Source organism: Gopherus evgoodei, chromosome 3 (assembly GCF_007399415.2).
Source record: "Gopherus evgoodei ecotype Sinaloan lineage chromosome 3, rGopEvg1_v1.p, whole genome shotgun sequence".
Lineage (NCBI taxonomy): Eukaryota > Metazoa > Chordata > Testudines > Testudinidae > Gopherus > Gopherus evgoodei.
Window position 1 is genome coordinate 89,723 of NC_044324.1, and position 14,276 is coordinate 103,998.

At 43.4% G+C, this 14,276-nt stretch overlaps 1 protein-coding gene across 4 annotated transcripts in view; it reads left to right on the plus strand.

Moving 5' to 3' along the window:
- Positions 1 to 13,957, plus strand: part of LOC115647692 (gametocyte-specific factor 1-like) — a 30,502-nt gene extending 16,545 nt beyond the window's left edge. For 2 of the 4 annotated variants that reach the window (XM_030554381.1, XM_030554382.1), the window contains 3 exons: positions 1,639 to 1,733; positions 3,441 to 3,542; positions 13,728 to 13,957. In XM_030554381.1, coding sequence (XP_030410241.1) covers positions 1,639 to 1,733; positions 3,441 to 3,542; positions 13,728 to 13,741 — 211 coding nt within the window. In that variant the 3' untranslated portion in view covers positions 13,742 to 13,957. Of the gene's footprint in view, positions 1 to 1,638; positions 1,734 to 3,251; positions 3,330 to 3,440; positions 3,543 to 13,727 lie in introns of those variants that run through there. The other 2 variants (XM_030554384.1, XM_030554383.1) reach the window with 2 other exon arrangements.
- Positions 13,958 to 14,276: the final 319 nt, after the last annotated feature.

Sequence of the window (14,276 nt, forward strand, 5' to 3'; positions counted from 1 at the left end):
TGGAAAAATTCAGGTATCCAAAATGGAGTCCAGAGACATGTGATCTGGTCACACGCCCTTGCGGAATCGTAGCAGCCATAACTTACAGGCTGGCCTTCCAGGAAGGCTAAGCTATTCCACAGCCCATTGTCTTTGTTGATGAGCCAGTAGCTCTCTTTGGCTTTTTCATTGTTGTATCTGAAAGGCTGGCTGTGGGTGTTTTCTAGAGTAAGCCCATTTGAAATATAGATACCTAGTCAATATTCATAACTTCAGATACAAAAATGATACATACATACAAATAGGATAATTGTATTCAGCAAATCGTAATTTTCCCAATGACTCCTTACATGACCCATCTTGTACAAAATGCTTCATAATTATGCCATGATCATATCCTAATAATATTACTATGATGAATATGGGGTGTAGTGTGTCACATACTATTTACTTCAGACCGTTTCTCCAGTTTGTCCAGATAACTTTGAATTTTAATCATATCCTCCAAGGCACTTTCAACCCCTTGCAGCTTGGTATCGTCTGCAAACTTTATGAATGTGCTCTGTGCTATTATCTAAATCACTGATGAAGATATTGAACAGAACTGGACCCAGGACTGATACCTGTGGGACCCCACTCAATATGCCCTTCTAGCTTGACTGTGACACCTACTCTCTGTGAATGATTTTCCAATCAGTTATTCACCCACCTTATAGTAGCTCAATCTAGGTTGTATTTCCCTAGTTTGTTTACGAGGAGGTCATGCAAGTCAGAATCAAAAGCCTTATTAAACTTAAGATGCACCACATCTACCACTCCCCTCCCCCATCCACAAGGCTTGTTACCCTGTCAAAGAAAGCTATTAGGTTGGTTTGACATGATTTGTTCTTGGCAAATCCATGCTGACTGTTACTTATCGCTTTATTTTCTAGTATTCTGCAATTTGATTGCTTAATTATTTTCTCCATTATCTTCCCAAGTACTGATGTTAAGATGACTGGTCTGTAATTCCCCAGATTGTCCTTATTCCCATTTTTCTAGATTGGCACTAAATTTGCCCCTTTTCCAGTCCTCTGGAATCTCTCCTGTCTTCCATGACTTTTCAAAGATAATCGCTTGTGGCTCAGATATCTCCTCAGTCAGCACCTTGTGTATTTTAGAATGTATTTCATCAGGCCCTGCCAACTTGAAGACTTTCAACTTCTCTAAGTAATTTTTAACTTTTTCTTTCCCTATTTTAGCCTCTGATCCTACCTCATTTTCACTGGCATTTACTGTTCGACATCTGCATGAAGTCTGCGTATATAGAGACTACTAGGGCATGTGTGCTGAGATGCCATTTACAGTTGAGGGCAGTGCAATATTTATAATCAAGCTTTAACTCTGATTTTTCTTGCTCTCTTTGGCTTATTTATTTCTTGTTTGGATAACTGATTCATTGGGGATTTTAGTCAAGAAGTAAATGGCATCAACATATTCTACACTCTTCTGTCTAGCCTTTGTGAGGAGAAGTAACTGTTCTGATTGCATGAAGATTTGTTTAAAGTGACATACTCTGTCTTCTTCAGTGTTAGAAAAATACTCAAATATTTATAGTAAAAGATACTTGGCTAGAAGTAGTACACATGTGTAGGATAATTCTTATTTGATCTCTTTCAGCCCTGGGTCCAGCGTAATGATGGAACCAAAGAATAACCTAATGCCAGGCATGAGAGCACCCAGGTCCTTGCCATATAGCCTATCCTGGAAAAGCAGTAAGTGTAAAGGCAGGTGGTCTCCCCATTCTGTAAGCTGGGGCCTGGCCTACATGTTAGCTCAAAGTGGAATGGGATAACTTTTCTCTGTATTTGTATTCCGTGTGTCAACATTGTCCTACATAAACTGAAATGCTTTTATTCCCACAATCAGCAAGTGGAGAGGGAGAGCTCTGTAACACAGTCCTCCCTAGACGCAGCTGCATTTCCGTGGTGGGTGGAGTATCCTCTGTGTCCAGGTTTTATTTCACTGTAGGCATTGTTGTGGCAAAGGTTGTCTAGTTCCATGTATTGCCCCCATTACTTATGTCAGATTATTCACCGCTGTTGGTTGAACAAAAGTCGAGGATTACAAACAGGTCTGAGTTTGGCACAGTGGAGCTCAACACAGTTGTAGTTCTTCAGGTATAGCTGCTCCTGGAGTCAGTGGAAGCTGTACACGTGTGTAGCAGCTGTAGCATTTGGTTTGGTTTTGCAAAACCTGATTGAAATCTCATAGCTAGGGTGTGTCTATCCAAGAAAACCTACCACTATTACTTCCAAGGGGATGTAACCTAAACTGAAAAGGCCTTTGTTATTTGGAATAAGTGTTCACATAGGAAGCCACGTGCTTAGTGGTGTAGTAAAGTGTACTCCTGAGGGAATTCTGCACTAAAAAAATAAACATTCTGCGCACACTGTTTTAAAATTCTGCATATTTTATTCATCAATATAACACAATATAATCACAACAGTTTCCACTTTTTTGGTTACTTAATTCAAAATACCTGTCAGCCAGCAAAAAAGATTCCCCCAGGAGCAGAGAGTCAAAGAAACTCCTACAACAGCCCAGTTACTGTTTCTCTGTTATACTTTTGTTGGGCACCTGTCAGTTTGTCACACGTGTCAGCTAGACACATCTTGGGAGAAATCTCTGCTGCTCCAGTCTTAGACACCCACGCCCCCAGAGTCCAGCTGTGGGGCAGCCCCCGAGCCCAGACACCTGCACCGCCTACCACCCAGAGCATAGCTAGGGGGAGCGGCCGCTCCCCACTGAGCACATTTTCCAAAAGTGGCGCTTTTCCGTGCAGCCAGCACTGGACTCTGGAGCCGGGTTTTGCATGTGGCTGCCAGCTGGCACATGGCTCCGCATCCCCAGTCCGGCTTGCTCCGGGGCTGCCGGCAGGAGCGGCTAGTTGCCTGGCTCCCCAGGGATGAGGAGGAGGAGGCTCGCACCTGCCCACCCACAGCTGCCTGGCTTGCTAAGTTGAGCCCTGCTTGGTGCATGCTGCCCAGGTAGAGGTGGGCTCTTCTGGAAGGGGGAGGGGTGGCAGCAGGCAGGGGGCCTGAGAGGCAGCAGCCCCGTTGACCTCCAGCAGCCCCATGCAGAGCGAGGCGGCCATGTGACAGGGAAGGTGGCTCTGAAGCCCAGCTGGTGCCGCGGGAGGAGGTGGAGAAGGAAGGAAGTTTGGGGAGGAGGGTGTTTCTTGTGGTCTTTCTTGTGGTCTTTCTTGAGCCGCGTCTTTTCTCCATGACCAGCAGAGCCGGGGGAATGACTCTGCTGCAGCCGAGCCGCTGCTCTGCTCCAGGTGGTGTGCGGGACCACCAACCACTGCTGTAACCACGCTCTGATGCAGGACCTTCCAGAGCGCAGGGGGTCGGAGGGGGGTGCAGGGCGGGCGGTGGGATTCCTGCCTGCCAGTCACAACATAATCTCCCCACCCCCAGGAGGAGGATGTTTCAACCTGCCTCCATCACGCGGCCAAGTGCGGGAACCTGGCCATGGTCTCTCTGCTGCTGGCCACGGGCCAGGTGGACGTCAACACCCAGGTGAGTCGGGGAGCGGGGAGGTGAGGACGCCGCCGGGCTTTCCCCCAAGGGGGCTGAGGGAGCAGCAGGACCAGGAGTCAGAGGAGTGACTTTGGGTTATTGCCCCCCTCCTGTGCTGCTCCCAGGGCTGTGAAACTGTGTTTAGTGCAGCTTGTGAAGGAAAGAGGAGTAAATGGGCTTTAAGGTGCCAGTTATGTCTCCTCAGTCTCACTACAGATCCAGTGCTCAGAATTAAGCAGTGTTCTCAGGGCTACTGTACTCTAGACTAGCTTTCAATTGCCTGCTAAATGCTTCAGCCATGCCACCTTTTCACTTAGCTATATTTTGAATAGTGGTGACTGGGAAAGGGGGGTGTTTTGTGTAGCAGATGCCAACTTGAGGTGAATATTCTCTTGGCCAGATTCTACTGCGTTTATTATGCTTTGTATTATGGACTGAAGAAAAGTGGCTGGCAGGACCACTGAGAGCGGGTTCAGGCTCCGGTAGGAAAAAAAATGGGGAGGACCCCAGCAAGGGCAGACCGTAGACTCATAGACTTTAAGGTCAGAAGGGACCATTATGATCATCTAATCTGACCTCCTGCATAATACAGGCCACAGAATCTCACTCATCCACTTCTATAACAAACCCCTAACTATGTCCGAGTTATTGAAGTCTTCAAATTGTGGTTTGAAGACCTCAAGCTGCAGAGAATCCTCCAGCAAGTGACCCATGTCCCACGCTGCAGAGGAAGGCGAAAAACCTCCAGAGCCTCTGCCAATCTGCTCTGGAGGAAAATTCCCTCCCAACCCCAAATATGGTGATCAGTTAAACCCTGAGCATGTGGGCAAGACTCACCAGCCAGTACCCAGGAAAGAATTCTCTGTAGTAACTCAGATCTCACCCCATCTAACATCCCATCACAGACCACTGGGCATACTTACCTGGTGATAATTAAAGATCAATTGCCAAAATTAATTGCCAGAATTAGGCTATCCCATCATACTATCCCTTCAATAAATTTATCAAGCTTAGTCTTAAAGCCAGATATGTCTTTTGCCCCCACTACTTCCCTTGGAAGGCTGTTCCAGAACTTCACTCCCGTAATGGTTAGAAACCTTTGTCTAATTTCAAGCCTAAACTTCCTAGTGTCCAGTTTATACCCATTTGTTCTTGTGTCCACATTGGTACTAAGCTTAAATAATTCCTCTCCCTCCCTAATATTAATCCCTCTGATATATTTATAAAGAGCAATCATATTCCCTCTCAACTTTCTTTTGGTTAGGCTAAACAAACCAAGCTCTTTGAGTCTCCTTTCATAAGACAGGTTTTCCATTCTTCAGATCATCCTAGTAGCCCATCTCTGAACCTGTTCCAGTTTGAATTCATCCTTCTTAAACATGGGAGACTAGAACTGCACACAGTATTCCAGATGAGGTCTCACCAGTGCCTTATATAACGGTACTAACACCTACTTATCTTTGCTGGAAATACCTCGCCTGATGCATCCTAAAACCGCATTAGCTCTTTTAAGGCCATATCACATTGGCAGCTCATAGTCATGCTGTGATCAGCTAATACTCCGAGGTCCTTCTCCTCCTCTGTTACTTCCAACTGATGTGTCCCCAATTTATAACTAAAATTCTTATTATTAATCCCTAAATGCATGACCTTGCACTTTTCACTATTAAATTTAATCCTATTACTATTACTCCAGTTTACAAGGTCATGCAGATCTTCCTGTATGATATCCCGGTCCTTTTCTGTGTTAGCAAAACCTCCCAGCTTTGTTTCAGAGTAGCAGCCGTGTTAGTCTGTATCTGCAAAAAGAACCGGAGTACTTGTGGCACCTTAGAGACTAACATCTCCTGTCTGTGTGTTCCATTCTATGCATCCAAAGAAGTTAGCTGTAGCTCACGAAAGCTCATGCTGAAAGAAATTTGTTAGTCTCTAAGGTGCCACAAGTACTCCTGTTCTTTTTCCCAGCTTTGTGTCATCCGCAAACTTTATTAGCACATTCCTGCCTTTTGTGCCAAGGTCAGTAATAAAAAGGTTAAATAACACTGGTCCCAAAACTGATCCCTGAGGAACTCCGCTAGTAACCTCCTTCCAGCCTGACAGTTCACCCTTCAGTACAACACATTGTAGTCTCCCCTTTAACGAGTTCCTTATCCACCTTTCAATTTTCATATTGATCCCCATCTTTTCCAATTTAGCTAATAATTCCCCATGTGGAACCGTGTCAAATGCCTTACTGAAATCGAGGTAAATTAGATCCATTGCATTTCCTTTGTCTAAATAATCTGTCACCTTCTCAAAGAAGGAGATCAGGTTGGTTTGGCACCATCTACCTTTTGTAAAAAACCATATTGTAATTTGTCCCAATTACCATTGACCTCAATGTCCTTAATTACTTTCTCCTTAAAATTTTTTTCCAAGGCCTCACATACTAACAGGCCTATAGTTACTCGGATCATCTTTTTTCCCTTTCTTAAAAATAGGAACTGTGTTAGCAATTCTCCAGTCATATGGTACAACCCCTGAGTTTACTGATTCATTAAACATTCTTGCTAACGGGCTTGCAATTTCATGTGCCAGTTCCTTTAATACGCTTGGATGAAGATTATCTGGGCCCTCCGATTTTGTCTCATTAAGCTGTTCGAGTTTTGCTTCTGCCTTGGATGTGGTAATATCTACCTCCATATCCTCATTCCCATTTGTCATCCTTCCATTATCCCTAAGCTCCTCATTAGCCTTATTAAAGACTGAGGCAAAGTATTTATTTAGATATTGGGCCATGCCTAGGTTATCCTTAACCTCCATTCCATTCTCAGTGTTTAGCACTCCCACTTCTTCTTTCTTTGTTTTCTTCTTATTTATATGGCTATAGAACCTTTTACTATTGATTTTAATTCCCTTTGCAAGGTCCAACTCTACATGGCTTTTGGCCTTTCTCACTTTATCCCTGCATGTTCTGGCCTCAATAAGGTAGCTTTCCTTGCCAATCCCGCCCATCTTCCACTCCTTGTAGGCTTTCTGCTTTTTCTTAATCACTTCTCTGAGATGCTTGTTCGTCCAGCTTGGTTTACAACTCCTGCCTATCATTTTTTCCCCCTTTCTTGGGATGCAGGCGTCTGATAGTTTCTGCAGCTTTGACTTGAAGTAATTCAAGGCCTCCTCTGCCTTTAGATCCACAAGTTCTTCAGTCCAATCCACTTCCCTAACTAATTTCCTTAATTCTTTAAAGTTAGCCCTTTTGAAATCAAACACCCTAGTCCCAGATCTATTTTTCTTTATCCTTTCATCTAGTTTGAACTGAATTAGCACATGCTTGCTCGAACCAAGTTTATCCCCTACAACCGTTTCTTCTATGAGGTCCTCACTACTCGCCAAAACCAAATCTAAAATGGCATCCCCTCTTGTTGGTTCTTCAACTACTTGGTGAAGAAATCCATAGCTATCACATCCAGAAAAATCTGAGCTAAAAAGGGCTGACGAAGCCAGGGGAGCCGGGCCCCCTTCCGGACCGCCAGGCCCCAGTAATTTGTTCTGGCTTCCCCCTACCCTCTTGTCGGCCCTGGTGGCTGGTGAATAATCAGGAATCCGGTTAATAATTATTCTCTAAATTCAGCTTTCTTCCTTCTCTCTCTGTGAATTATCACTAATTCAAAATAGTACTGGGCAAGTTGACTGGATAATGGTAATAGCATAATCTCTTGTTATACACTGTAAACCCTATTACCTGGTTTTTATATTAAACACTTACTATACATAATACAATAAATCCGACAGAAACAAAACTTAGGAAAACTTTATTCTTTCTATGTCTTATTTAAAGTTTTCCTGTAATCTCCTCTTGCTTGAGAATGCCTCATGCATCACCCATATTGTTGGCAATAGGATTCAGCCAGTGGCTTGGCTGCTGACTCTTTGCTGCTTCCTGAAGAGCTGGGAGCTCGATATTAATCTCAGATAGATACTATATGCTGAAGCACAACTCTTTATATGGGGGGAGAGGGAGGAATTATTGACCTTGTGCATATGTAATGGTGTTTGGTGTTTGTAAGACAAGGTTTAATAATCATACTTCCAAGTTGCAATGAACTATGGAAAAGTTCCTGTTTAGTGTAAGTAATGTGTCTCATACCTAGATGCACTCCCCTTCCTCACCCCCAGCCCTATGCGTGCTGGCTCGGGAATATCACTGCTGTAGTGTCAACTTTTAGAGAGCTTTACATGCACCACTTCTCGTATTTTGGTAAGTTAAAACAAGCTACAGTACATTGGGACACTAATACTCTATTACAGTGTTCGCATTAGCATATTAAAAGCAATAACACTTAACAGACCAGTGTATCCAGAACATAACTAGCACACTTCCCCCACTGATACCTAGTGGTTGCACTGTTATCTCCCATAGCTACTTAATGTTGCAGCTTTTTTTGTTAAAACTAAATTGGGAAGAAAGATGATTGATTCAGAACTTGTTTGATGGTTACTTTATTGCTAAAGGGTGTAGTGGGGTGTAGGCTTGGAGGGAGGAAGGTTTCTATGATGTAGACAAGATCAAGTGTTTTGTCCAAAACCAGAATATGCATGGTGCTGTTCTTGGTGGCTGGCTGACCTTGAATTATTGTCAAAAGTTAGAGGGTGTACACCTCTCCTGCCTCACATTTTGGTTGAGGATTCCATTGATAAGGGGATTAGCCTCAGATACCTGGGGTAGTTTTCATTTTGGGTGGCCTGGTCCTAATTATATTAAAGCATGTACTGTAGTCTTTGTAATTATCTGTTATAACTCGGTAGCTTTTTATGAAGGCAGGAGTAAAATAAAAGTTGCTGTAATAGTTCCACAGTTAACTCAAACTGAAAATTTACATAATTTAAATCAGACTCCTAATCTTAATTTTTGCTTAATAAATAAGTCCATAAGAAAGCTCTCTTGGGAAACTGCTACAGTTTACTTGAAAGTACACTTCTCCTATATAGGTCATAAGGATCCTATCTGGCTGAATACTGGCTGTTCTTTCTTTCTTTGATCTGCAGAGCGACTGATGCCTTCCTGATATCAGTTGTGGGTACAGGAGGGTTTCATTGCATCTTATCTCTTGACCCCAGTGACTGTTCTCCCTTCTTGTTGCATTGTTAGTGGGTGGGTGTGTCTCGCTCCTTTTTTTTTTTTTTTTTTTTAATTATATCTGCTGGGGACAGTCTTGTCCTCTTCTCCTCTCCTGAAGTCATTGTAGATGCAGGCAGTGCAAAATGTACTGCAATCATATAGTATCTCAAATGCAAAGCTGCATTTCACTGATCTGAGGTTTGAAGAACAACGTGGAACTAGCTATTTTATGGGCTGTCTAGATTTCATTCCTATAGTAACAGAACTGGTGATAGGAAAGCAGGAAGAAGTTTGTTTTTTGTTGTTTGTGTGTGTGTGTGTGTGAGTGTGTGTGTGTACACAGCGTAAATTGGTTACAAACCCTAACTTTCAGTACTCTGTATTTCAGAAATGTTAGACTGCCAACTTGTGCTGTAGAGATGTCATTTGTTTAAAAAAAAACCCATGAATAAAGCTACTTTAAGGGAAATTACTGCTTTGTCCAATCCCAAAGAGCTATGAGATCTTTGCTTACCAATTCTCATTCTTGTATTTGTCATACCTTTTTGGTGACTTTAGTATTACGATCTATTATAAATAAAGGGCATTTCATTGATTTTTAAAATGAAATTAGTAACCAGAAAAATGGCCAGTATTTTTTTTAAACCTATGACAATTATACACTATTTTATTCTGTCATTTACTTTCTAGAATCTAAAGTATATCTAAGTATAATCTGAAGTGCTCCTGTGAAATGCTGGCTGTGCAAACCCTTCCATGTCCTGGATCATTCTTGTGTTTTTATTTTAAGTACAAAATAAATATGTATAGCGAATTTAAAAGTGTATAATTAGTAATTTGATATGTCGGGTGGCACCTTTTTTTAATGTATTCGCTCCCCTGATGTTAGAATCTGGCTATGCCACTGAGAGAGAGAAACAGCCTGATGCTGGGTCCCAGGCTTGTACAGCGTTTCCTGCATGCCATTTCCTTCCTTCAGGACATGCTGGGAACTGCACCTGCATGGAACAGTCCAGCTTCTGCCGCCCTGGCAGTGTCATGTATTTGCAAGTTGGAGAGCCAGGGTCTGGAAGGTCCTGCATCTGCTAGTTATGGTGCTGCAGAGCTGCTGGCTAATTCTGCTGTGTCTGCGGGGGGCAGGGCGGGTGAAGGGGAGGAAATGAATTTCTGCATTGTGTTGTGGCTCAAAATTCCTCCTGGAGGAAATGTTGGAAAATTTCCCCTATATACAAGCCAGGGTCTGTGCACAGCAGTGGCTATGGATGAGTCTATTGTCATTGTTGGCGAGTGTAGCTCAAGACTTGGTATTTTTCCCAGTCATCTGAGTCCATCCCTGATGTGCTGAAATGGCTGTTACCCCTCCCAGAATCTGATCCTGGGCTTCAGCTCCACGCCTTACTGTGAATGCTCTATCCCAGCCCTTTGCTGCATGGCTGTCCTGCTTTCCTGTCAGCTACATGTCATGCCAGTGGAGGGGATGGGGTTTCTCTGAAACTAATGTCAGGTTGTGGGGACTGGAAAAGGTTCAGAAAAGAGAAGCAAAAATGATCAAGAGTCTGGAATGGCTTCCATACAAGGAGAGACTAAAAAGATGACTAAGGGGGTTACAATAGAGGCCTATAAAATCATGACTGTTGTAGAAAAAGTGAATAGAGAAGCATTATTTACCATTTCACACAATACAAAAACCACCTGATAAAATTTATAGCCAGCAGGTTTAATACAAAACAAAAGGAGGTACTTTTTCACACAGTGCACAACTAACCTGAGGAACTCATTGACTTGGAGTGTTGTGGTGACCAAAAGTGTAACTGGGTTTAAACAAGAACTGGAGGGTAGATCCATCAGTAGCTATTAGCCAAGATGTTACCCCATGCTTTAGGTGACTAAACCTGTGACTGCTAGAAGCTGGGCCTGGAGGAGAGGGGTGGATCACTCCATAATTGCTCTCTTCTGTTTATTCCTCTTGAAGCTTTGGTAGGTGCACCAATGGAGACAGGATACTGGGCAAGATGGAACATGATTTGACCTAATATGGCAGCTCTTATGTTCTTATGAACTTTGCCACATATGACTCTTGACAAGGTTTTGTTCTTTTAAAAACTGATTCAGTTGCCCAGTGTCCTAATAGCCCAATCCCTAAAGCATGGAGTTCAGGGTAACTGTTATTAAACAGCCTCATTGTATTCCATGCCATTCGGATCGTAGGGATGGAGTTTCATGTACTTGCACTGTATTTACTTGAAAATCTTTTACCCCATAGGCAGAAACAAGCACTAACTGGAAGGAGGTATGACCCATTGAGCGTTTGTCTTGGTCCCCTTGTCAAACTGTGGCTGTGACGTCCTGGCCATACAGCTGTCCTGTTCTGGGGATGCCTGAGGCTTCAAAGGAATTCTTTTGCAATATCTTGTTTTCTTTCAAGTGGCCATTAGTTTAAACATTAGGGGGGATTATGATCTTTTACTTCTGAGTATATGACAGAGTTTCTGTGATCTGGGCATCTGTTCCCAGTGTAAGCCCCACCAGCTACAGAAGCTTTCTCCTTGATCTTGGCCAAGTTACTTAAGCTCCCTGTGCTTCAGTTTCCCCATCTATAGAATGGAGGGATAGTAATACTTACCCTGCAAGCTAAGTATTACTAGCTATCTGAGAAGATAAACATGCAACTTACGAAGCATCCTCAGCTGAAAGGTGATGGAGAAGCACAAAATAGCATTATTAGGATTTACGCTTTGGGTAGGAATTTGCCAGTTTTAAAAAAAGCAGGCCTGCACTTTGCAGGAGATCCCCATTGAAATACACCCGTTACTTGATACCAGTTGTAAATTGCCAGGCAAAAGCATGAATGAACTGAGGATGCAGCATCGTGGGCGCAGTTATTTGCAGTGCAAAATACACTCCACATAAACGGGGGCTTGGTGTGAAGCTTATTTCTGTAGTTTTTGCACCCTTTATTTTTATCACTGTGTTTTGAGCTAGCAGGTCAGGATTCATGTAACTGTAATTCTGAAGTGTTGAGTGGTGAATACGTTTCAAAAGCATAATGTCTAACAGTCGGGCTGTAATACTCTCATTTAAGAAAAATCTGAAAATCATAATACACTATGTTATGGGGGAGGGGAGCTGAGAGAGATGTGATTAATTCCCAAGAAATGTGGTTTCCGCAGCTGTTAGGCCTGCAAATTCATGGTGATATTATTTATGTTGTTGTTACAACCAGGATCTCATGGTGCTAAGGGCTGTACAAACAGAACAAAAAGACAGTCCCTTCCCCAAAGAGCTTTGAATCCAAGTAAGAATCTGAAAGTCACGCTGGCTTGTGCATTGCCAAGAATTAGAAATTCTGCACCTAGAACTCAGTTTGATTAATCTGGCTATACACAAGCCAGCTCTCACTCTCGGCTACGCTGGCTTTGCAGTGCTAACAGAAGTAGTTTGGTCAGTAAAGTAAGCAGAAAGATAACAAACAAATGCACCTAAGTAGCAGGTCAGAGTAAAGGGAACTGTTTAATATCCTCGATTTTCAAGCCAGTACTATACTTTTTAAAACGTCCCATTAAGTGGATGTACTTAGATCAGCAGTGAAGTTTGCATTTTGCCTTCAAAACACTCGTCTTTTGGACTCCTTTTTAACCAAACCTGTTAGGTATAACCAGATGCTTAATCACCTCCCACATTTAAAAAGCCAGCCAGCCAGCCCAGGATATTGTACCAATTTCACAATAAAACCTGTTGAGTGCATGTGCCTAGGGAGTAGAGGATGCATTGTTGGCAGTCCCCTGCTTTTTTTGCCTTTTTTTTTTTAATGCAGAGGTGCATGGATGGGAAATTTGGTACTTGGCAAAACAACGGCTCATCAGCTTTTGCTACAGTCATCACTATGGGCTGGCTGGCTGTTTTATGGAATAATAGACCCTTTCCAGATGCTGGAAAGTAGGTATCCTGCTACATGTAGACTCTCCACCTGGAATCATTGGACAGGTACTGGAACATTTCACAGACAAAACCTGCCCTTGGTCTTGTCACTATATGGGCAGGCCACCATGGGAGTGTGTGCACCTGTATCTGGTTAGATTTTCTAGTACATTGATCTTGTGAGATGAGGTTTTCTGAGAAGGATGCTTGAGAGGAAGGGGGAATGGCTTAGCTCAATGCTTGAAGGTCACAGCATTGATAAACACACATTGGAGATGAGTTCAGAGGTGTCTGTGTACATTTGGATTGGTTGAGAGTGAGTTAAAGCAGAAGGACTTATTCCAAGTATGCGGTAACGATCCTTAACATGCCCAAATAGAGCAGCTGGTCATTGAAAGCTTTGGCCAGCTTTCTAGCCAAGGTGTGGTGAGGATCCAGTCTAGCAGGGCTTCCTAGAGACCTACAGAATGTACCTGTGCTTCATATTTGATCTTTCCTAATAAATCATTGCACTACGGGCTGATGCACGGGATCAGCCTTGTTCTGCTGGGTAAAGTCATAGCAGTAAGGACGGTTTTGATTCCACTGAAGGTATTGGAGCTCCAGCCAGACAGGCTGGGTCTATTTTGGGGAAGGAACTAATGCTGAGCTTGCTCGGGTTGGGCAGCACCACCATACATTGGGACTTTGTATAGAGCAGTGAGACGTCTGCTTCCCCCAGTTAAGGAAGCTTTTCCTGCATGTTGTTTGTAAACAGAACAGTTTGTCTAAAGTGAAGAATCAATTCCCTCCTTCTGTGTGTATATAAAAGAGCCCCTAAGCCCTTATTCAGGCCTCCAGCCCCATTCCCCTGCTCCCTGGTATGCTGACCAAGGAGCAAAACACTAGGTTCCCTGTGCTAGTACAGGTGTTGCTTGTGCTCTTGTGATGGCAGCATGAGGAGTGCTGCTTCATTGCCCTGGTGAGACCGCAAAGTGCCTGGTTCTGAGCATAAGTGTGGAAGAACAGTCCAAGTGTCTCAAAGTTTCAACATAGTGATTGACTTGGTGGGGTGGGGTGGTAGCTTCATTGAGTCCGAAGCAGTTTATCTGATGCTTACAACTGGGGGATGGTGTTAGAGCTGCTGCTATTGATTATCTAAAATGTCTTGCTTTTTAATCTAATTGCAGGAGCTGGTAACTGAAGACCAGAGAAGAGAAGAGGCTGCTATTGAGTGCCCTTGATACCAGAGACTCTCAAAAATTAACTCCATACACGCTGGTGCCAAGGAGGTAGCAGAGTTTAAACGGTTTGGATCAGCATGCTTTACAAGTTACTTCCTGTAGGGTGTTTGCATAAATCATTGCTGGACTCCTGCATGTCTTTGGATTAAAATGTGTTGTGGCTGTTTACCATTGCATGGTACTGATGGTATGTTTCTCTCATAAGGATTGCAGTGCTAGCTCAGATCATTGGTCCATGTGGGCCCCCTCACACTGGGAGTGAGCTCTCAAAGTGGTACGTCTCTCCCTGGTGAGGAGTTAGGCATCTGAATGTTTGGGTCCCTCTTAGAGACCTTGAATGTGTACTAGTCCTCGAGTGTCCCAGGGTCAGATCAGCCACAGCTCTAAGGCCTGCCTGTTATGCCGGTCCACCTAGATGTGACAAAGAGCTGCCATTCAAACTGTAGATGGTGTATGGGGGAGTCAAAGCAAAAAGCCTTTTAAAACAAAATATTC